Source organism: Epinephelus lanceolatus, chromosome 7 (genome assembly GCF_041903045.1).
Source record: "Epinephelus lanceolatus isolate andai-2023 chromosome 7, ASM4190304v1, whole genome shotgun sequence".
Classification (NCBI taxonomy): Eukaryota; Metazoa; Chordata; class Actinopteri; order Perciformes; family Serranidae; genus Epinephelus; species Epinephelus lanceolatus.
Window position 1 is genome coordinate 26883721 of NC_135740.1, and position 22838 is coordinate 26906558.

At 42.1% G+C, this 22838-nt stretch overlaps 1 protein-coding gene across 2 annotated transcripts in view; it reads right to left on the bottom strand.

The window, feature by feature from the left end:
• Positions 1-4748: 4748 nt before the first annotated feature.
• The window catches only part of tsc22d3 (TSC22 domain family, member 3), a 44975-nt gene continuing 26885 nt past the window's right edge, over positions 4749-22838 (bottom strand). The window contains exons 1-3 of one of the 2 annotated variants that reach the window (XM_033633217.2): positions 7454-7785; positions 6897-6948; positions 4749-6453 (exon numbers count right to left, since the gene is read on the bottom strand). In XM_033633217.2, the coding sequence (XP_033489108.1) occupies positions 6199-6453; positions 6897-6948; positions 7454-7578 (432 nt within the window). In that variant the 5' untranslated portion in view covers positions 7579-7785 and the 3' untranslated portion in view covers positions 4749-6198. Of the gene's footprint in view, positions 6454-6896; positions 6949-7453; positions 7786-22838 lie in introns of those variants that run through there. The other variant, XM_033633216.2, reaches the window with a different exon arrangement.

Below are 22838 nucleotides of genomic sequence, written 5' to 3' on the forward strand. Positions count from 1 at the left end.
TATGCCGACATTCAGAGGACTCACAAGTTGTGTATGTCTCCATGAAAAGCAGTCGGACCAAATTATATCCTTGCATGCGATCCCAACCGCACTGAGGCAGAGCTGGCTTATCCCAGCACAACCCCTGAATTTCCATCTGCAACAGATGTTCTCGTCTTTTTTTTTTCTTTTTTTTTTTTCATCCGTTGCATAACACTTGTAATCCAACACAAACTCTTCTCTTGGCTGCCCGGTTTTAAGCCAGCTCCAATCTGAAGTTTAATTCCACACCCAAGGCTCTTCCCACACTTAATATTTAACTGTACTTTATGGGGAGAGATGTGGAATCACTGATGCTTCAAAAGGGATCTTCTGTGCTTTTGTCCCTTTTTAGAAAATCCGGCGGAAGCCAGAAATGAGTGCTCAGTCATTAACGAATGAATGAATGTGAGCACGTCTTACACATCGGCTGGTGAGCTTTTAACCAAAGGTGAGATCAATGACTGAGTGATGATTCTTGAAGAGTACAACATGTTGAAATGTGGTTTATGTAATTTGGAACATCCTGGTTTGAAGTGCTTAATTAGTGCCTTTTTTTTTTTTTTTACATGCACACACGGATGTGATATGATAAGGCAAGAATCCATCCATCCATTTTCATCCACTTATCCTGGGCCGGGTCGCTGGGGCAGCAGGCCAAGCAAAGCACCCCAGACGTTCCTCTCCCCAGCAGCACTTTCCAGCTCTTCCTGGCGGACCCTGAGGCGTTCCCAGACCAGATGAATGGAACCCCTCCAGCGTGTTCTGGGTCTGCCCCGGGGCCTTCTACCAGTGGGACATGCCCGAAACACCTCCAGCAAGAGGTGCCCAGGAAGCATCCTGATCCGATGCCTGAACCACCTCAACTGACCCCTTTTGACATAAAGGAGCAGCGGCTCTACTCTGAGCTCCCTCCGGATGTCCGAGCTCCTTACCCTATCTCTAAGCCTGAGCCCAGCCACCCCATGGAGGAAACCCATTTTGGCCGCTTGTATCCGCAAACTCACTTTTTCGGTCACTACCCAGAGCTCATGACCATAGGTGAGGGTTGGGACGTAGATGGACCAATAAAGAATAAAGAATATTGCAACCAAATTAAGTCCACCTATATGACTTTAAGACTACATGACCCAATACCAACCCGAGTCTCAGTGGTAACTGGAGGGAGCAAACAAACAAAAAGGCGTTGCCGGCATGGTGTCATGCAAATATGTCCTATATTTTCCTGACGGGGCTCCAGTTCTGGTCGATGACTAAAAAATTGGTTAATCGGTTTCTTATAAAAAGCTACATGCACCAAAGTCATTCTTGAACACACTGTTCCTAAACTGCTCCCAAAATAGAAGGACAGAACAAGAATGGAAGCAAAATAGTAAATCAAGTTGAAGTCATAATTGTCTTCAGACTTTATTTGAGCCTCCAGAGGCTGTGGCATGCACCGTGCAGCCAGATGAATTTTTCCACAGCGTTCGAGGCTGCATTAGCCATTAGCACGAGTATGATTACACTGCAGCTGACTTCCTTTTGTAGCCGACCCTGCAGCCTCCTTTTATTGACATGGACAAGGTGCCTAGGTATCAGGATAAGAAGTGGAGGGACCGACTCCAATTATCTCGTGCAAAAGAGCCAATAAACGCCTGTCCCTCTCGTCTCTGCTACATTAAACAAATGTCCTCTCCAGTCAATACACTGCACATCCCGCCTGCCACTAATTCAATGCAGAAAGCATTTCAGAGCTCCCATATTGATCACCTTGAATCAGTTGTTTTGACAAAAAACACCGGGAGGGACCATAGTTCCGTGGGTAAATGTAAGCAGTGGGGAAGACGCTGTGTTTATTCTGGTGCGATCTGATCTGTGATGGGGATTCTGGGCCCGAGCTGGGGCTCTGCTCTCAGCGATAGATGGATGAGAGCCTGGTCTGAACACCAGGAAAGCCACAACATATCTGGTTACACACAGGCTGAGCTGACTGGCTGCCAATCCGTCTGAAGGGAAACGCTACTAGGACAAACTGTTTTTTCACTATGGCAGATTCCAATCATCTGGCAACCAGCGAGTATTACTTCACTGTCATTAGTGGTCGAACTGTTTTTGACTTTGAGGAAAGAGAAGTTTGTGTTTTTCTTCTTGTGTGTGTTTTTCTTCAGAGTCTCACTGAGGAAAACAACAGAATAACGCTAATCTAAGAGGAAGGATTCATGTTGGTTAAGTAAATGTAGAAGTACCACAGTATAAAAATACTCTGTTACAAGTTCCTGCATTCAAATTTTTATTATGTAAAAGTACAAAAGTACGGGTCCATGTCATTGGTCTGACAGCCCATTGGTCCGACATCCCATTAGTCCAGTGGTCCGCAGTGCTGAACGGCTCCCGGCGGGTGTATTTCTACCTTGATGGTGCACCGCGACCGGCTCTGGGTCAGCTGGGAAAGGCTTAAGGTGAAGCAGGCTCACAGCTTATGTGTTCGTCACTTTCTTTTTCATTTTAACCCACACCATGATCTTTTCCTGACCCTAACCAAGTGGTTTTTGTGCCTAAACCTAACCAGACCTTAACCACAGGGCATCATGATGATTTCGGAATGGACTTCGGAACAATGAGTTTAATATGGTCGGAACAATGGGATGTCAGACCAATGGGCAGTTCCCAAAAGTACTAGCATCAACATGTACTTGGCTCTATGCAAAGTTCAGGAGATATGAGCTGTCCAGGCATGGTTCTTCACATGGAGGTGGCTGAGCTAGCGGCTAGCAGCTAACAGTGCTAACTCCATAAACAACACTATACAACGACAACAGTGCTAATAGAGCTAACGATGATAACTGGGAGGGTTAGCGCTATACTTCCATGCCGCCACTGTGCTGATATCAGTGGTAGGCAACTGTTGTATCAGCGCAGTGAAAAGCAGCAGCAATAAGAAGCACGGATTACAACACACACACACAGAGGTAGTGTGACATCATTCAGGGTGCCATTACTCCACTATATCTTCAGATAGCAGATAGTTTGCTGCTATATTAAAGCTCTGAATGTCACATACAAAACCTTTAATATATACATATTAAAAAAACAGAACATTATATTATTGGATTGTAATTACTGATGCATTAATGTGTGCACCCCTTGCATGTTAAAGCTGGTAAATGAGAGGCTTATTTTTTATCATATATCGTTATCCATAGTAACACATCATAATATATTTGTTGCATATATTTTGCATTATTAATCTGTATCTGCACAGTTTCTAGTAATGAGTCGATCTCCCATCTGAGATATGAAACTGTAACACCTATCACACCTTCAAACAAAAGCTCAAGACCTGTTTTTTGGACAATCAGATGTGAACATTACTAGTCAACACTACATTGCTCACCATAACACTGTTATTGTTTCTGGGTAGCATGCTGCTAACTTGCTTTATTTCCTTGCCCGTTGCCAGGCAGCCAACTCTGCATGGGTATGTATGCAGTATCTATTTTATCAACAGCATAGCTAGCTTTCTGTAGCATGGCTTGTGTGTTAGTGCATTTGACCCTACATAATGACTGTTGTGTTTTATCTATGTTTGCTTTCTATTGGTGCTCTGCATGTGTGAATGTAATGCTAATCTGTGTGCTGGTGCTTCCTGTTGCCTGTTTGTGCTAACATGCTGTTTGTTGTTGTTGCTTTATTGTATTGTACTGATGCTCTGTTGTTGCGTGTTGCTTTGCACAGCTTCTGTTCCATCTTGACAATTTTTAACAGCTGTAGTTTATGCTGTCTTTGTGCTGCGAATTGTTCTGTTAATTTGTTTAATGTGAATGGCCTTTTTAATAACATAAATCTAAATAGATAAAAAATTACAGAAGCATAAAGCAACATAAAATGAAAATACTCATGTAAAGTACATGTACCTTGAATCTGTAGAGTACTTGGGTAAATGTACTCCCTTAGTTTCCACCACTGACACTACTTTTGTGTGAGTGTCTCGTGGCCACATTGTGTTGAATTCTACAAATCACATGCTGCTCCTAAGACTGACCTTGTAAACAAACACAAGCGAGGCTCACAAAGCCGAACACAAATCAACACCACAGATAAGATGTTGAGATGGAGAGACAGCGCCTTCCAAGAAATTACTTTTTTTGTAAACAGTATGTTGTTGACTCTGAAATTCAAATTTGAGAGGGATTTCACAGCAGTGTTTTTATTTCAGCACCAGAAAATGAAATCATCCTGGGTGTTGCTGTCTCATCTGTCCTTCCTGACTGGATTCCCAGTGAATAAATCTCTCCATTGCATAGATGGAATATGTAACCTCCTAACACTATGACAGGTCTGGCCTGGTGTCAGTGGTGTTTCCCCTATTACTACATTACACTGCTGTTTCATGGCGTTGAGTTTGTATGTTCTCCCCGTGTCAGTGTGGGTTTTCTTGAGGTACTCCGGCTTCCTCCCACAGTCCAAAGACATGCAGGTTAACTGGTGACTCTAAATTGTCCGTAGGTGTGAATGTGAGTGTGAATGGTTGTCTGTCTCTATGTGTCAGCCCTGTGATAGTCTGGTGACCTGTCCAACGTCAGCTAGGATAGGCTCCAGCACCCCCGTGACCCCTAACAGGATAAGAGGTAACAGAAAATTAATCAGTGAGTTCCTGCCAGGAGTCTGTGATGGTGTCAGATATCACATCATAAGCTCAAGCTCTGTGGATGCGTTCAATGAACAAAAGACAGAGTGTCAACATAGCGTATTATGTAAACATAAGGTTTATTGCAAATGTGCAGTTGTATCCAAACACCATACTGGACAACGTTTTTGAGGATACTTTACAGCAACAATACCATTATCTTTACAAAAACACAAAGAAACTTTAGCACTAGCTACAAACACGACTTCTCCCTGTGAAGCTTTACACATGGTCCTGGTTTCTCTTGGCTTCTGTTGTGAGAGAGAAAAAAGAAAATAAAAAAAAGCAAAAAAAAAAAAAAAAAAAAAAAGTCTTTGGTAGGTAGATAACAACAGAGCTCAGTGTGGAAATGTGTTCCTCTCTTACTACAGGACAGGCACTGTTGTCATGCCATCGTTTTCAAGTTGGCATCTGAGCAAGAAAACAGACCAGATACTGGACGACGCTGCTTTTAAAGTCAGGAGTGCATCTGCAGCGACAAAACGCCGGCTTCTGCTCGCTCAACAGCTCCACTACGTTTACCTCAGGACGTTTCGACTTGATGTACATTGTAGTTATCCTTTGCTGTGAAGGGCTAGGCAGACAAGGTGGGCAGATATACCCGCCCCCCCAAGATTACAAAACTTTTAAGACAACTGTACAATGCTCCTATTTTACAGACAACTGATTTTTGTTCAGAATCATAAACAAAAACAGAAGATATAGCAGGATTAATTTCCCCCATAAGCAGCAAGCCCCAGCTGCAGGCGATGCAGGATTACATTTTATGAATCATTACAGTTTGCTGATCAGTCTACTGCAGCGCTCCACCAGCTCTAATCGGCTGTACTGCATTAACCTCCACCTCTGTTGCCTTAGCTTATCCTGTTGATTATTCTTGTTATGCTTTACATGTACACAAACACGAGTAATACACTGTAGGTACAGGAAAAGTCCTCGATATGTGGCTGAAATGTGCGCCTGGGAGTCCTTGAAACTTTTTGGTTCGGACAAATCCACATGATGGGGCTCTTCTCGTTGAGACATGGAGGACCGTCTCAGGCGGGTCGCCTCTGGGTGAGCAGGGAGCGACCTCCCAAACACTTTCCAAGTTAGCACCTGCAGGGCCAGCCCGATCAGCACCTCCTCACCCCCTCCTCTGCGGAGCAAAGGGTGTTTGTTGGAAGGGTTTCGGCCAGGCAGGGAAAGCCCCCCGCCGTCTGGAAGCGAGCGCTCGTCAGCGCCTAGTCAGCCCTCTCTCTATTCTTAGCGTCTACACAGAGAGACTACGACAAAGAGTTGGACGGTATCAGAGGAAGGGGCCTGACACCGCACCGGTCAGAGCGTCTTAAGTTCTGTTTTGTGCTTATCAGTGTCAACAGTTCTTTTGTGTCCCATCGATCATTTACAGCCCCGATGCGTCACCTTCGTGAGGTTCTCGGCGGCGGCGATTTTTGTCACGCTTACGTTCACAAATGGAGGTCCATTACTGTTATGAGACAGTGGCTCTGCCCGCCCCAAGGCAGAGCCACTTATACAGCAGAGCCAGTGCTGTGGTTGCAGGGCTGCTGGTGCTGGTCCGCGGTCACCTGATTGTCCAGGGGTAGCAGCACGTCTGTCGGGATGCGCGATTGGAACTTCTCCAGCTGCTCTGGACTGGCCAGGTTCTTGAGCAGGTAGTTCTCCCGCTCCAGCTGGTTGTTCTTCTCCGCCAGCTCTTTGATCTGCTCTTTGAGGATCTCTACCTCCTCGCGCACCGCGTACATCAGGTGGTTCTTGACAAGATCCTGTCGGGATAAACAAGAGGAGATGGATCAGTGAACGGTTGCGCAGCTGGTGCATGTGCTAAAACAATGATGGTCGGAGGATGTCTTCTATAGTTTTGTCTATTTACTAGCTTGGATCTCTTGAGAGTTACATGACGCAAGTCTGACTTAAGGGTGTTTTCAATAATTCTGTACTGCAGTCTCTGTTTTTTGGGACTTCCTGCCATCATCTCCTGCACTTGTTTTCTACTTTGTCACATGTACAAAGCATGCATCACATAACAGGGACTTCCTAGAGCACGCACAGAGGGCTGCTTTTGTGCAGAATGAACTGAACTCTAGACATTCTGATCTATCAACAGGGATTTGAACATATATTGCGTCACAAATGACATGCATGTACTGTATTGTGCAACCTATTCTTATGTCTCCTTGTGGTGTTTGTGTTTGTTATCTCGGCTTACCATCGCCTGCTCGATCTTGTTGTCGATGGCCACAACGCTAGCACCAGAGGCACTGCAGAGGAGAAGAGAAAAAGGAGGCCATAAGTGAACAGTTCAAAGCCACAACCTCAATCATGTCAACCCCCAAACTATTAGGAAAACAAACATGTTGCTGCTTCCTGAAGCTGCTGCTGGGTTCTGACAGTGGGGCAGAAAGCTTGCAGAACAGAAAGGAAAACTGTTTACCCTGCTGTTATCTGGTTTGAGAGTAAGATCAGGCTTTAATTGAGGTTATAGTGTAACAAGTGGAGAGTACAAGGAAGTGGCTGAGTGAGACAATAAATAGCTGCGTGTAGATATCTGGGCAAAGTCCAAGTACACAGCAGCAGAGAGACAGAGAGCTGGGCACACTGCATTCACAGGCATTTTGTACTTATAAGTATAACATTGCATATGAACCGCTTTGACAACACAATAGAGGTTCGCAGCAGTGTGAGAACACGCTCCGATTTACACACAATTATTATCGCCGACATAATGTTTAGTTCAAAGACATGGCAGCAGTGTCGGATATTTACCTGTTGTCAAGTTTGACCGATACAACGTCTCCTCCGAGAAGCGAGGAGAAGAAGGAGATGGAGAAGTTATGCAACTGGTAGACGGCCACCTCCATGGGTGTTTTACCGAACATCTCCGTGCTCATGTTGAGTACCAGACTCGTTTGGATTACACTTCTCGCCACGTTTGCGACTTGGTTGGTCACCTCAAATGTATATCCGGATTTGTTTAGGTCTGTCGTAGCGATGCACTAACTCGCTGCTGCTGCTGCTGTAGCTGTAGCTGAGCGCAGTGCTGTGTCGGTGTGTGTGAGCTTCGCCGGTTTGTTCGAGCGACTGTCTGATGCTATTTCTGCCACCGGCCGCCTTTTCAATGACTGGCCTGCTGACGTCAACTGACGCGCGCATAAATTAGGCAAATGAGGCGAAGGGGCCGATTTCATGGCGCGTTCCCGTGCCGTAGGAAAAGCTGGACTTAGGCCATGATAAATACAATAGTATGTCTCCAATACGTCAACTTTTTTACGCCACAAACATGGAGGGGGAGATAACACAAGAACAATTAATCATGTACAAATATTCACGTGTGGTGCTGCTGTTTGACCTTTACTCTGTATTTTTCCCTTTGAGTTTATGCTGTCGTGCAGAGCTAAGACTGAAATTCACATAAAGCCACAGACATGATACAACAAAATATATAAATATTTAGTCCTGTAAACACTTAATGCTAATTTGATGCATTAATTTCAGGGGAGCCACCATATTTCAAAGGATTAATGATACCATTACTTGATATTTACATTTCTATGGTACTTTCATTCGAAGTGAAATTTTAATTTTAAACATTTTTACATGTATGATATTAAAATGTGTATTCATATGAGAATTAATCATGTATAAATACTCAAATATTCACTGTTGTTTGATCTTTATTCTGTAGTTTTCCCTTTGTGTTTAGTGTGCTGAATTCACTAAAATTCACACAAAGCCATAAATATGATTCAGCCTATAACTATAAAATATATAAATATATATCCCTAAAACTATCTAATATTATGTTAATCCACTAATTTCAGGGAAACACCATATTTTAAAGAATTAATGATACTATTACTTGATATTTACATTTTTTTCATACTTTATTTTAGTCTTATATTTTAATTGAAATTCTATTGATCATTGTCTCATTTCTTATATTAAAATATGTATTCATATGACAAAATCCACCTCTTTAGAAACACACATTACAGATTATAAATGCAACATGATATAGTCTAGCTCGAAAATGACTTTTTTCTTTAAGTATCCCATGCTTTTTGATACTATGATAGATATTTAATCTCTTTTCTGTTTGTTAGAGTATGATTATAACAGTCAGAAAGATGCATCTCATCAACAAAAACAGAAGTGTATGTACATGTACATTTTTACAAGTATTTTTATATGTATTATAATTTCTATATTTATTATTTGCACTAGAACTTTTGCTGCTGATGTATAGTTTTATCCATATTTCATTCAGAAAGTTTGTTCTTATGTGCACTGTTGACAGTGTGGATTCAAAAGACAATAAAGTCTAACTATCTAGAAGGCAACGCAACTCTGTGATCAGTCAACTATCTAACATTTGTCATCTTTATTCTGCCATGCAAAGTGCAAACTACGCAACGGCTCTCAATCAGCTGATCTATAAAGCAAAACAAACACCACACAAAAAGGATTTTTAAGTTGCATCACACCTTACTTCAAGTAAACAATAGCGATGCTAGAAAAAACGGGCTTGAGAGGAGCACTTGAACGCCACATTACATATGCCCTGTTTCTGAACCTTTCCTCTGCCACTGGCTCCTTCAGTTAACCCACAGACCGAAATCCTCACTAACTGCTACAAACACCATCACAACAACCACTAAAACAACAGTAATCACAGCAGATCTGCATAAATAAGTCACAAGTGGTGCTAATTAAAAAAAAAAGCTCATATATCGAGAGGACTTGTAACATTCACGTGAATCTTTTAAGTTATGTAAACAAGCAGTTTTCAGGTATGTTTCTTCTTTCTAGAATGATTTAATGAATTAAAGATTAAACTGGGTTTAATTCACCATACATATACATATATATATATATATATATATATATATATATATATATATATGTATAACTCAATGTGTGACTACAAACTGTCCCTGGATACTTACACTGTAAAGACAATAACATTTTGTACCCATCAGCTTGTTGTTGTTTGTTTCAGGAGCATACATGTAACGGTATGTCCTGTACCATGTGCACATGTGTACAGGTATATTGCATAGGTACTTTTCCATGCTGTGTCCCGGTAAATTTCCCCTCAGTCTATGTCTGAACTCTATCGGCCTCTAGTGGTGAACATGTAGAATACACCGGCCCGTGTGGGACTGTATTAATAACAAAGGCTCCCGTTCCTGGACCCTGTGTTCACCACGGAAATTTCCACATACCTTTTCCTGCCTCCATAAATCAGCAACTCCAGGTTGTTTTCCCTGCTTGGAAAACAGACGGAAAATTCTCAAAGGACGGTCTGCATTCATTCATAAATTCATTTATTTATATTTCTAACATGATATCACATGCTGTAGCGTACTACTTGTTTTTTGTTTAGTTTGTATCACGCTGTGGTTCACCCTGATGTGAGGACTAAACAACAAAGCAGCCGAGGATGTTTTATGGTGACACAGATTGTACTGCATGTGTGGCGTGTACAACTCGATATCCACTGTTCTCTGGTGTATGACCCCTTGCACTTCACAACGTCTTTTGAACTTGCACGTTACAACACAACTCTACAGGGCATCCTGCAAAGTGTAATAAACAATTTGTGGTAGCAGCCGACCACAGAAGACACAGAGAAAAACATGTCTGCTGTTATCTGTTTCACAGAGCAGGTCTATTGAGCAATAGACCTTGTTTTCACGGAGGCGTCCATGAAGGTTTTAATAGCTTTAATGTAATTGCTTGGCGCCTCTCAGCTGTCACATTACGTTCCCTTTTCCTGTTACAATAATCAGATCCAATACTGATAATAAGCCAATTAAATTTGTATTAGAGAGGCTCTGTTGCATAATATTTCTTCTTCCACAGCACCAACAACACCTCGAACACCACCAGGTAGTCAAAATAAGGTTTATGGGAGCTGTCTGCTTAGTGGGTCCTACATCCAGCACTAGTAGCCGTTAAATTTGGTTCATGCATCTCCTAAAAAATCCTTGTTTATGTGCAGTTTATATAATAGTACTTGTGTGACTCATGTTTGGATGAAATAACACGATTGGTAAATATTGGCAAATTGGGTTTCCATGCAAATGTCCTTAAAGATCGCACCGAACAGGAAAAGAAATCATGCATCTAAAATGATAACGAATGACCCTTAGCAGTCAACCCTCTGATCTCTGCATTGCAAACTATGGTCTGCCACATTTTTTGGAGAAAAAGGACTTCTGTTATGTAACAATATAATTAGAGTGGAAAGGCTGACTTTCGGTAGGCCTAACAAGGCTAAGCAGAAAGCACATTGACTGGGTATTAGGGCCCATAGTGCCTGTCGTCTCGGATTTCGTGCTGTGGCAGTACAGCTGCCAGGTTTAATATCAGGCCCTGTTCTGGCAATGAGGGGCTGGTGAATTACCTTGCCTCACTGTGATAGTCCCATTTACGAGGGGAGGGGGGAGTCACACCGATTGCCCGTGGCTCTGCTGAGATGCGCAGATAGAAACTACAGACAGCGTGGAGCCTTTCTGCACGGTTCAAGTAAAATATACCTAATGAGCCGCATGCAGTCGGATGATGACAGTGTAAACTCGGATGTTTGTAACCTTCCTGTTTTGCCGCTGTTATTCACAGTTTAACAACTGCTCCAACACAAATCTTAACATTTACACACAACATCAGCAATTCCTGTTTAAATTATACCTGCGTGTTTCTAAATAGTTTAAGTGCCCCTGATATTGACCCATGCTGCCTCTTCAAGAAATGAAGCCCTTCATATTTTCTGTGGAACTCTTACTGCCTAACCATGTTTGGCGAGCGCCAAATCCAGTGAGTCACTCCGAAGCTAGGCGATGGGCCACGGTTTCCATCAGATGTCCCTTGTGCAAGAGCCAACCGCGTTATATAATACTGTGATTCATCTGCACCAGTGGCCGAAGAAGAATGAGCTTGAGACATGCCGCCAACGTCCCAGCTTTTGTTATGAGCAGCATTTTGGGGTTTTGACAAAGATGTACACAACACAGCCCTGCAAGAAACACTGGTGAGAATACAGAGAGAGCAGAATCTATCAGTTTGAGATCACTTCTTGGTCAAAAGGATGCCTTTCTCTTCTTTTCACTGTGTGTCCCATCTGCACTCTTATAATTAGGGATGCATGGCATGTATGAGAGTGTGGCCTGAGAACACACAGCCCTGCCATAGGCTCCAGCCAGAGGCTGCCTCAGAGAAAGCTGTCAGTGTGGGCAACAGGAGCAGTTACAGCCAATGAATACTGAACACTCGACGTACACTAGGACACCCAGAGGCACTCATTATTATCACATCACCTACGAGTCTCCTGAGCCATGAATAGAGACGAGGCACACGGCCTTGGTCTCGCTCATGAGGTTTTTCAATAAATTTAACAGGCTGTCAATTTCTGCCCTTGGATTGCATATAAAATAACTTTATGCGTTAGCTTGTATCAAACATGCAGTACATGCAGAGGATGATGACAGCACTGACACTGTTATTCAAGGGTTGGTAGGTCGTCTATTTAGAAAGATTGAACATTATGAAAAACACTTTCCAGCGCTGCCACAAATACTGCATCCACCGCTCTACATCATTTAGACACCGACACACTGCCGTTACCATCCATCTCCTCCTGAACTGTCTTTAATGTGCACATCGGTCACTGACGCACATCACTATCATGCCAGATATCCTCTCACACACAAGACAAAGTCTCATACTATCCTCTGCCGACCCCCACTTACCGCCGATCTGGCCTCTTGAACAGACTCGGTGAGTAAGGGGGCGAGTAGCTCATAGCTCTCTCTGGATAGCTGAAGTGTTGGTGGTGGCAGCAGAGTCTGGGGGACGGTTCGGCCAGGCGGCGGGCGCACACCGTCCTGGGATCAGGCGGCATCGCTCCAAAGGGTGCGACTTCAGTGGGCCGCGTGTGAGAGTGTCCCATCTTGGCTTCCAAATGAAGGGGCTGCTTAAGAGGCAGAAGCCGTTTGACTGTTTGCTCAGTGCCCTGCTGTTGTTTGTTCTCGACAACTGTGTTCTCGCAGCACAAAGAGACAATTGAGCGCTGCAGATACCTCTGGATATGCAGCCATAACTGTGAGTGCCATGCTCTGACTGGCACTCGTATGATGTGTCTCCAATCCAGTGGAGCACAATGCCCCAGAGTCACAATGAAAATGACAGTTTCCTGAAAAGGCGCCAATTGTTTCATCTCTACACTGTCGGAGTGTCTGTTTCGGTCAGACAGAGTGTACCTGAAGGGAACAATCATCATGCCTATCTCCATAGCTCATTCAATCAGTGCTTATTTGTGTAATAAAACACATAGCTGGGCCATTGCTCCATGAAACAAACTTGTACTCCGTATTACGACCTTATCCGGCGCCAGGGTTTCCACGACACTAAAGGCAGCCAAATAAGAGCAAACATGTAGTGTTTATGGTCACTTTAATGGAACGGCTTTGGAGCTCTTCACCACAGAAATTGTTACACAACTGTTCAGAATTTGTAAAATCAAACTGAGGAAGATGAATTAACTTGGTGGTTTCTTTTGTAACATTTCGGATTGCGTGTGTGGCGTTCACAGTCCCCTAAACACTTTTAAACTGATGAAGTGGGCTTGTCAGTTTCAGTAAGCCTCCTTCGTCATGAGAGGTATAATTAATCTAGTAATGTTTGGAGAGCTGTTGCTGCTGGTAAAGGTGCAACAGCCAAAAGTAAGCCACTCTCACTGTGATTAATTCCAAGCTGCTTTCAAGTTTGACAGTTGTGTGTTAATGTCTCACTTCTCTGTCTGCATTTAATCCATCTCTTTGGCAAGTGGAGGGTTTTTAACATTCGATATTGTACTTTGTGGATTGTGATGCACAGTGTTGTGTTACACAACAAACAGTCGTGTAAAACCAGTTTGTGGGTGTTGTTTTGTCAAAGATGTATCATGTATCCTTTGGGTTGTAATATTTGCATATTGCCATTTATCGCTGGAAAGGATTTACTGTAATCTTTTGTGCCATCAAGTTACAAATTCCGAAGACAAGAGTATAATGAACTAAATGTCAAGCATGACTACAGGGAGCTTCAGAGAAGTGAGTCGACAAGAATAAGAATGTTAATTAAAGAAAATTAGATTCATTGCAGTGTGTAGTTACCAGGCTCTTAACTTAAGAGCACTTAAGAGTGGTTGCCAGGCTGGCAGCCAGGCATCAGCTTTGGGTTGCCAAAACTGAAAATAAGGTGGCCATTTTTAGTCATCTCATATTTTGAGTAACTAAGACAGTTCCTTCATCTTAAGGCCAGTGTCGGTTCATGTTTTGTGATTAAACAAAGTGATCAAGGACAATTACTTTTTTGTCGTGTGGCAGAGACAAGGGCAGAGTAGAAACTGGAAATACCTGGCATTCATTGGCGTCTTCTTGGCAATTTTGTGTTTCTCACTCCGTATGTGGGATTCCACTGCCTTGATTCCCATCGTGAGTTTAAAAAACATTTTGCATGAAGTACACCAAGCCTTTTACCGGTTTCAGCCATGCTGCAAAATCTTGGTTAAAAAGCCAATTTTCGTTAAATTTGCACTTTTCCATGTTGTCCATGTTGCAGTGCAGCTAGTTAGCCAAAAGTGGAAGCTCTGCTCAGTCGATGTTGCCAGTTATTTTGAGATTTTACAATGCAATGTCAGAAAAAAAAAATTCATAAAATCCTACTTCCTATGTCTGAGCACTTTTAGGACTTTTGAGAGACTGATTTAGGACATTTTAATAACAATAAAGGCTTTATAAAAATATTTTTTTTTTTTTAGTTAAATAGTTAATTTAATTTAATTTATTTTGTTTTTTATTTTATTGTATCTTGTTTTATTTTATTGCTTTACATTTACATACTTCTTTTTCATACTCTTACTCATTACAATTCTCTATTCTTTACATTGGAGCGACTGTAACAAATCACAATTGTCCCTCTGGGATTTCTGATTTCTCTTTTGAATAATGAATATAATATCCTTTATGACTTTTTAAAGATCAGCAGGGACCCTGTGTAATTATATGTCAGTATTATATTATGGAAATGAGACAGAAAAAGTGCTTAAAAACTTTATTACAGTAACCAAACAGTTAAATCGATTTGCATATTCATTTGTGATGATGATGGGTTAGTCAAACTTTTCACTCCATCATCAAACAACTTAGTTTGCCTCGCCATTGTCTCAGCAACAGACGCCTGTGTGGGCAGGACTTAAATGCAGTTTCGGTTCTGACTTTAACAGTAATATTTCAATATCACTGATGCATCAAAATATATTAATTTTTTTGCTGTCTAAAAAAATCTCTAAATTTTTTGCTGTCCCTATTTATGTAAAAAAAAAAAAAAAAAAAAAGTGCCACTGATGGCAACTAAAGGCCAAGAATTGTTTGCCAATCTCAAAATGGTTACCACTAGCAACCTGGGAGCCACTATTGTCAAGGTCTGCATAGTAACATCTAGATCTTTGGCCGGGTGAATAGTACCACACATTTTCATTTCCTTGTAGCGGTGGAATTTCAAGTTCACTCAGTTCAGTTTCTGACAAACACTGATCACAATCATTATTTAGGGTTATTCGTGCGGGACAGCAGTTCAGCTGCATCTGAATGGGCCTGTTGGTATCAGCGGAGGAAACGGATGGCTTGCACTGGGCATGTTTACACCCATCACGTCAGGGGCAATTCATTTAAAATAGAGAACATTTAATCCTTTCCTGTTTGCCTCAGCTGTTCACCCTCAGGTGGATGTTTTTCTCTCAGGTTTTATTTCTCCAGTTTCATGAGGTTTAACATTGCAAAGAACAGGAAAAGACATTTATTTATCTCAATGTAGTACTTATCTTTAGACATCCAAACATACAAATGTATTTTCACGTTCTTTGCCTCCAGTAAGGCAATAAGATGAAACCTTCCCCCCTGATGAAACCAACGGGCGACATCATAGATACTGTATGTTTCTTTACAGTCTATTGCAAACCAAAGGGAGCTTCTTGTTTTCGCTTTCTGCTACACAAGTGGTGCCATGTAATTACATGTCTCCAGACAATTATTTTCTCACACGCATGACCAGTACAGTCTGTACAAACATGAGATGGTAAAAACACACACACACACATCCAGGAGAACAGGAGACTGACGCAGCGATTCATCGTGTTATCATGTGGTGTTTAGTAACAGCGATATATCTTCCCCTGAATCTCTGCAGAAAGGGAGCATGTGAATGAGGGACAAAGAGAAAAAAATAGGACTTTTGCTGTCATAACATTTCATCATGGCAGTAACGTAACACATTCTTTAAAACCAGGTTTCAAGCCTGATTATATATTAATTTAAGGCTTTGAAAGTTAGAACATTATGTCATGAACTCAGCATTACTGAGTCTGAGCTGCTGTGCTAAGCAGTTTGGCTAAATGTTGGTTACAGCAGGCGCCATAGGACCAACTTTTTAATAAGCTGTACTTAGCTACAGGAAGGTTTTAATTACACGTTGCATGGTCGGAAACACAGAAGCATTCCTATTTTGTTTTTTCTTTTGTTTTATTTATCCTACAATTGATTTTCATGGTTGCAACACCAATGTACATGCACAACAAACATGAACTTTAAGGATAAGTGTTACGACACAAGAGTTGTGCAAATCCTGCCAATGCAACTGTTTCTACATGAGTACATTATCGTAAAGCCAGTGTTTCAGTTTTGTCTTAAACATGACTGGGTTTGCCGTCTTTTTAATGCTATTGGGGAACCTTATTCCAATCATGGGCACCTGAGTATCTGACAGAGCTTTGTCCAATCTGGCTACTGAGTCTTACCAGTGTCATATTAGCTACACTGGACCTGGTGTTGTGCCTGTGAGCCTCTCTGACCTGTGGGAAGAATTTTAATACGTAATTTGGGGCTATACTATTTACAATTTTGTGAACCTGACAGAGTTTAAACTGTATTGCTTCAGACTCCACAGGGGAGCCAGTTTAGCTGCTTGAACTGGTTCGTCTCTATACGCTCTTGTGGAACGAGACCTAGAACCACTCTGATCAATTTACTTTGGGAGACCTGGAGTTTCATTTTCCATAGCTTAGGAAGAATAAAGTTCGAGGATGTGCTAGAGGCAGGGAGTTTCCAACTTTTCCTATCTAGGAAAACTGACTTCTTGGTCAAGAACTTCGTTCTGGTGTTTACTTTTACTACCTCTTTCAAGGCTATACCTGTATCCCTGCGTTCTTCCCACGTATATCTCTTAAGGCAGTGGTTCCGAACTGGTGGGTCACGGTCCAAAAGTGGATCATGGGTCCATTCTGAATGGACCGCGAGTGACTTGCAAATGTGTCAAGTGTGTAAAAAACACACTTTATTTTGAAGTACAGTGAATTTCTGGCACCGTGCTTCTATTGTGAAGTGCCATTTCTTGCTATAGACTGAGTGAATAACAGACAGCTACCTAACAGAGACAGAAAACTAGCTTGACGACATGGACAAACGGAAGTACGCTAAATTTATTCAACACTGTGGACCCTGAACTAACGACTAAGGAGAAATCTGGATCCCATGGCTACACCAGTTAAGAACCACTGCCTCAAGGCAGTTGTTACAAAATCGGAGGACACCACAAGCATGTGTGAGTGTGTTTGTTCACCTTTGTACATTCCAGCATCTGTGAGAAACTGTATTTAACTCATTAGTCCTTGATAGAGGATCTCCTTTGCTATGTAACATCTGCCTGGGTAACAACTTTGCTCATTAGCCCTAAGATGACAACGCAGGAACACTTGTCTTGATTCAATTTCTCGAGACAATCCAAAGTACCACTTTGATGCTAAATTTCTACTTAATTCCAGTTCGTACAAAGTGATAATAAGTTCCTTTGCCGGAGCCTTCACTGAAACTAATAGCAGTTTACAGCAGGACAAGCAGTACTGTAGGTAATAGTGCTGTGTGCAGTATATTGGAGTTAACAAGCTCGGGGACTTGGCAGCATCTGGCACCAGACTGTGATTCAGCAGAAGTCCGTCAGCCTCGGGCAATAATGTAAAGATTTACCTTGTGCTATAACAAGGAGAATGCCCTGGCTAAATTTACTGTGAAAACACTGAAATAGAGCCAAGACCCAGAGGAGTGTGTTAGGGGAATATGGCAGCATGGCGAACCCCCCGTCAGGCCACAATCATCCCCTAACCCCACATGCCCTACAAAGAAATAACAATATGTTCTAGGCCATGGCCCGTAGGAGTCCCTTCTGTATTTCAGTGCAAACATGTACACACACAAGATTGCCCGCTATGAAAGTTAAGGGATTAGACTCTCAGGATACAGTTAAGCGATCTCACTAATGGCTCTGCAGATGCTCTACAAAAGGTCAAGGGTTGTGGACGCAATTGGCCGTGCAGTGTTAAATAGCAGTGGAATTTGCTATTACCCATGTCAAAGCCCTCTGACTCAGTACGGGTCGGCGAGTTTACCACTAAGTTTTATGAGAAAACTGTTGGATTGCTCGTTATTTTTTCTGTCTGGAGTAATTAGATGTACACCACTACAATCTATTTGAGTTTCTAATCTAAACTTTGGGTGTACATCTTTGATTATTGCATCTTATGAAGGGCTTATCGCATGGGTGGAATGTGCTCTCAGGTCTACAATGCACACTGTAGGATGCCTGTCAGTATGTATTTTAATTGAACATCAGGTCTTCAGCAGGATATACAGTGTGTATAATCCTGACGGAGAAAATGGGGTTTGCTTATGAAAAATGCCTCATTTACAAAGCATGCATAGTCACACTCAAAAGACTGGTTCCAAAACACACTGAGTGGCAATGGCTGCCACTTTGCATGACACCTGTGATAAATACACAGTTGGCTGGATCATGTCCCGGAACAAAAGGTTACAGAGTTCAGTGCCATCTGTCTTTTTTCATCCTCCTATGTTACTTTAGTGTACTGTATACCTCAGCTGTCGTAGTTGGTGTGGTTAAGTGTATCTATGTCTAATCTGAGTCGCATTCAGGCACGGAATGCTGACATCCAACTAATGGGTACATACTGCACTGAAATCCATCACAAGACTGTCATGCCGCTGAGAAATGTAAATCTACTGCCGATTGATACACATTTAATCGCTCCGGGGCAAAGCAAAGGAATATACTGCGCTGTTACTTCTAAGTTGGCAGATTTTATTTTCATTGCAAACTCGGTTATCTGTTGAGCTGCACTGTACATGTGTACATGTGTAATTGTCACATCAATAAGTCATTACAAAAATGGCTTTTGGCAGTGTATGTTTATCATAAGGAAAATGGATGTCACTTGGAAGGCTGGCAGCATCTGTGCTGTACGTAAATATATCTGCTAAGTGAAGGCTGAGCATCTTTATATGGCAGCATCTGTGCTGTAAGTGAATAGCGGGCTAAATGATTGCTGAGAAGCTTTATAGCCCGACCACTTAAAGACACATTTCACTGCTGGAAAGATGGTCTTTTCATGAAACTAGTATATCTAGGCCAGTGGTTCCCAACTGGTGTGTCCTGGTCCAAAAGTGGGCCGTGGGTGCATTCTGAATGGGCTGCGAGTGAAGTTATGTAAAACTACAATGAATTTCCAGCACAGTTTTCATTTTGAAGTGTCTTTTCCTGCTGTAGAGTGAGCAGCTACTTGACTGAGACAGCAAACTAGCTCAACAACATGGCCGAACGCAAGCGTGACGCTGAATATATTAAACTGTGTGGAACCTGAACTAATGACTAAGGAGAAATCTGGACCCCGTGGCTGACCAGTTGGGAACCACTGGTCTAGGCAGTAGGAAGATGCAAATACTTTTGCAACTGGGGCTTTATGACCAGGGAAACGCTGTGGCATTTGCTTTTGCTCAAGAGGTGGAAGACCTACAACTATCAGAATGCACTGGCCCAATCAACAACCCCACTGGTGGGTGTCATAATAAAAACTTGGCTGTCTTTCTACAGGAGGCAATATGGCGGCCAGCTGTTAACAAATCATCTCAAATTAGAGTTAAATGGTAAACTAAAATATGTATCTGAAAACATTTTAGATGCGAAATAGGCAACATGGTAAGAGAATCTTTGTTTATATTTAATTGGCACTGCCGAGTGAGTTTAACCATTTAATCTGAGTTTGAGAAAGAGAGGGGGGCCAAATGTCTCTCTCGATCCACTACAACACTCTTTGTGTCCGTGGTGGCAAGCATACAAAAGTGCAGAGGATCTGTTGTTTGAGCAACAGCGCTCGTGCCAGCCAAAATGAGCTAGGGGATCTTCATGACAAATATTAAGTAATTTACTGATTCATTCATTCTGGAAACAATAAATTAAATCCCCCTGTGCAATCTCTGGTTCAAGTTAAACAGATGAAAGATACAGGAAGAAACCCTGTTTTCATCTGTTCCTCGCCCTCGTGTAACATCTTTATCTCTTTTTCACCTTTTCTCTCGAAAGTATCCCTCACTCTAATCTTACCACCTTCTTCTTTCAATCCATCCCTCCCTCTCAACCTCTCCTTCTCTCCATCCCTGCACTTTCCTCGTCATTTTCCATCCATGTTCCTGGTTAAGCTTGCAGCTGTGTGACCCAAGTCAACAGCAACTGGGACAACACTGGAGAGCAGGACCCTGGATGAGCCGTCCCCTGTTGTGTGTTTGTGTGCTTGCTTGTGTTTTCCTTCTCCAGCGTGTACGTCGATGCGTGCGGTTTGCCACACGCTTGCATATGTGCATGCTCATGCACGTCTGGCCTTGTCAGCACGATCTGGATTTAACTGGATGATAGGCACCCTGCTAACTATCGCTGTCAGTGTCATCTAAACACAGAGTCGTTCCCACAGACTCCAGCAGGCTCCTCCGCTGAGCATTAAAGCTAATCCTTTGTCACCTGCGAGATGACGATGGAGCAACGGCTAATTTCCCACGGATAATTTGAGACAAGTCATTGGCGGTCATTGCTGTAGGAAAGTGCATTAACAGCTTAAACTGCTGCACAAATGAGCATTATCCCATATGAACAGACATTTAAACTAAATTCTACTAGAAGTATAAATCACACATACAATAACCCAAAGAAATGACATATATTTTTTATTTTGTTGTGCATTCCCTGTGTTATTTATTTTCATTTTGTGCCACCTGTCAAACCTTCTCTGCCCTGGGGTGCCTGACACCTCCAAAACTTCACAATACTGTATAAGTCTCATGATGAATCACGCTGGTAAAATGTTGTCAACTACAAAAATGAATCTATTTGAAGTAGCTGTAAAAGAAAACTTCAAATATACTACTTGTTTCCATGTAACGCCACTTGCAAAATCCCAGTGTTTTTTAAAGCTACATGTGTCTACGGCCTCCAAGCCAGAGAGATGACAATGACCAGGGCTGCGTTTTTACCACCTTACTCATATTAGCCTGAGAACGTTTCACCAATCTGCCTTCCACTGATCTCTACAAGCCAAACAAATTATATAATTCTTCTTCAACAAGACCACAGGAATGACTCAGATCATAATTCAATCATCTTTCCTCTTTTCACGGAACATGATGTAACTCTAGCAAGAAAGCTGTAAATCCAAACGGTGATGATAGAATAACAATTGATTTACTGGTGGTGTAAAAATGGGGACTTCATTTAGGCTACAAAAACCACACAGGTGAGACCATATAATGCCCTAAAAAAAAGGCAATACTTTTCAAGGGTAATATTCATAAGGTATTGTTGTTAAATTGAAGACTCATTTTTTACACTTATACGTACAAAAAGTAATGCAACGTAATTCGGCTGTATTATTGTGCCTTATGCGCTGCAGGCTGTTTTTCGTGATATGACGGGAGCAAAGGCAGTAGTCAGGTCAATACTGTACAAACAGCACCCACTGCTTGTGTGTCAACTGCAGTTCCTCAAATGGCCACTTGAGGCTGGCTCAGAGAGCGAGTCAATTCCCATAAACCCTAAACTTTTGGTACAAAAAAACCCAGTTTGGGCCCTATAGCTTATTTTTCCCTGCTCACGTAGCTGTCGCTATTTCATTGTGTTTTCAGTTCAAGAAAGTTAACTGTTACATTTTGGTCGCCTAAAAAAAGTGTTGTTCACTGGTTAGTTGTACTAAAGGACCCCCTAAAGAGTTGGATTTTCAGTTGTTCTAGTAAGTGCATCTGTTTGAACAATTTTTAGTCTGCTTCTTGCTAGTAAAAATAAGCATTGGCACTGGTCTTATAACAGTTTACAATAGCTGTAAATGCATTGTGCTAACTAAGCTAGCACCTGGCATTAGGGTTATCTCCACTCTCTCATCCAAATATGGCCACCTTGGCTCCAAAAACAAGAGGGCACTCATGGCTTCAAATCATGAGTCCACAAACCAATGGGTGATGTAACAGTGGCTATATCCAATATTTTATACAATCTATGGTCACGTAGCATGAAGAGCGACAAAGTCCATGTGGGGAGGAAGGCTGAGGTGGTGAATGGGTCAAACAGCTGCAGGACTTTGACCACGGAGACTAGGGTTTGTGTCCCATGTGAAACCAAAAGTCAATGTAAACGTATGTCAAGTCAATGTTAAGTTATTTTAAGTTACGAAACGTCACATTGTCATGTCATGGATGATGCCTAACCACGAGTCCCTCGTAAACCCAACCTCACCAGTAGGGCCACTAATTCATAAGATATCATACAAACCATGTGCATTACTTTTCACAAGATATCTTACAAACAACTGTAGAGGATACATTAGACTGTACACTATGTATAGGTGCACATACAGGACACTGTGTTCAAAGCAGCGACAGGGAAGTACATAGGAACGAGACATAGACCGCTCCCTCTCTGCACTGAATGAACTCTCCAGATCTTTAAAGAAACTTCAGAGATCTTGCCCTCTGTTTGTGTTTTAACTTGGGGCAACTCTATTGAAATCTTGGATTGATTACTACAGAAATAGCATCTGTGCAGTCAGACATCAAGCTACGCTGCGTTCATATGTAAATATGCACATAAATTGAGCCAAGCTGTACTGTTGTATCAAAACCATTTACAGGCCACTTTTACTTTCTCTCAAAGGGGAACCTGATATAACTCAAAGGGCAGCTGTGAAGTGGTGCAACGGGGAGCTCATGTATATTCAGCACCTCGT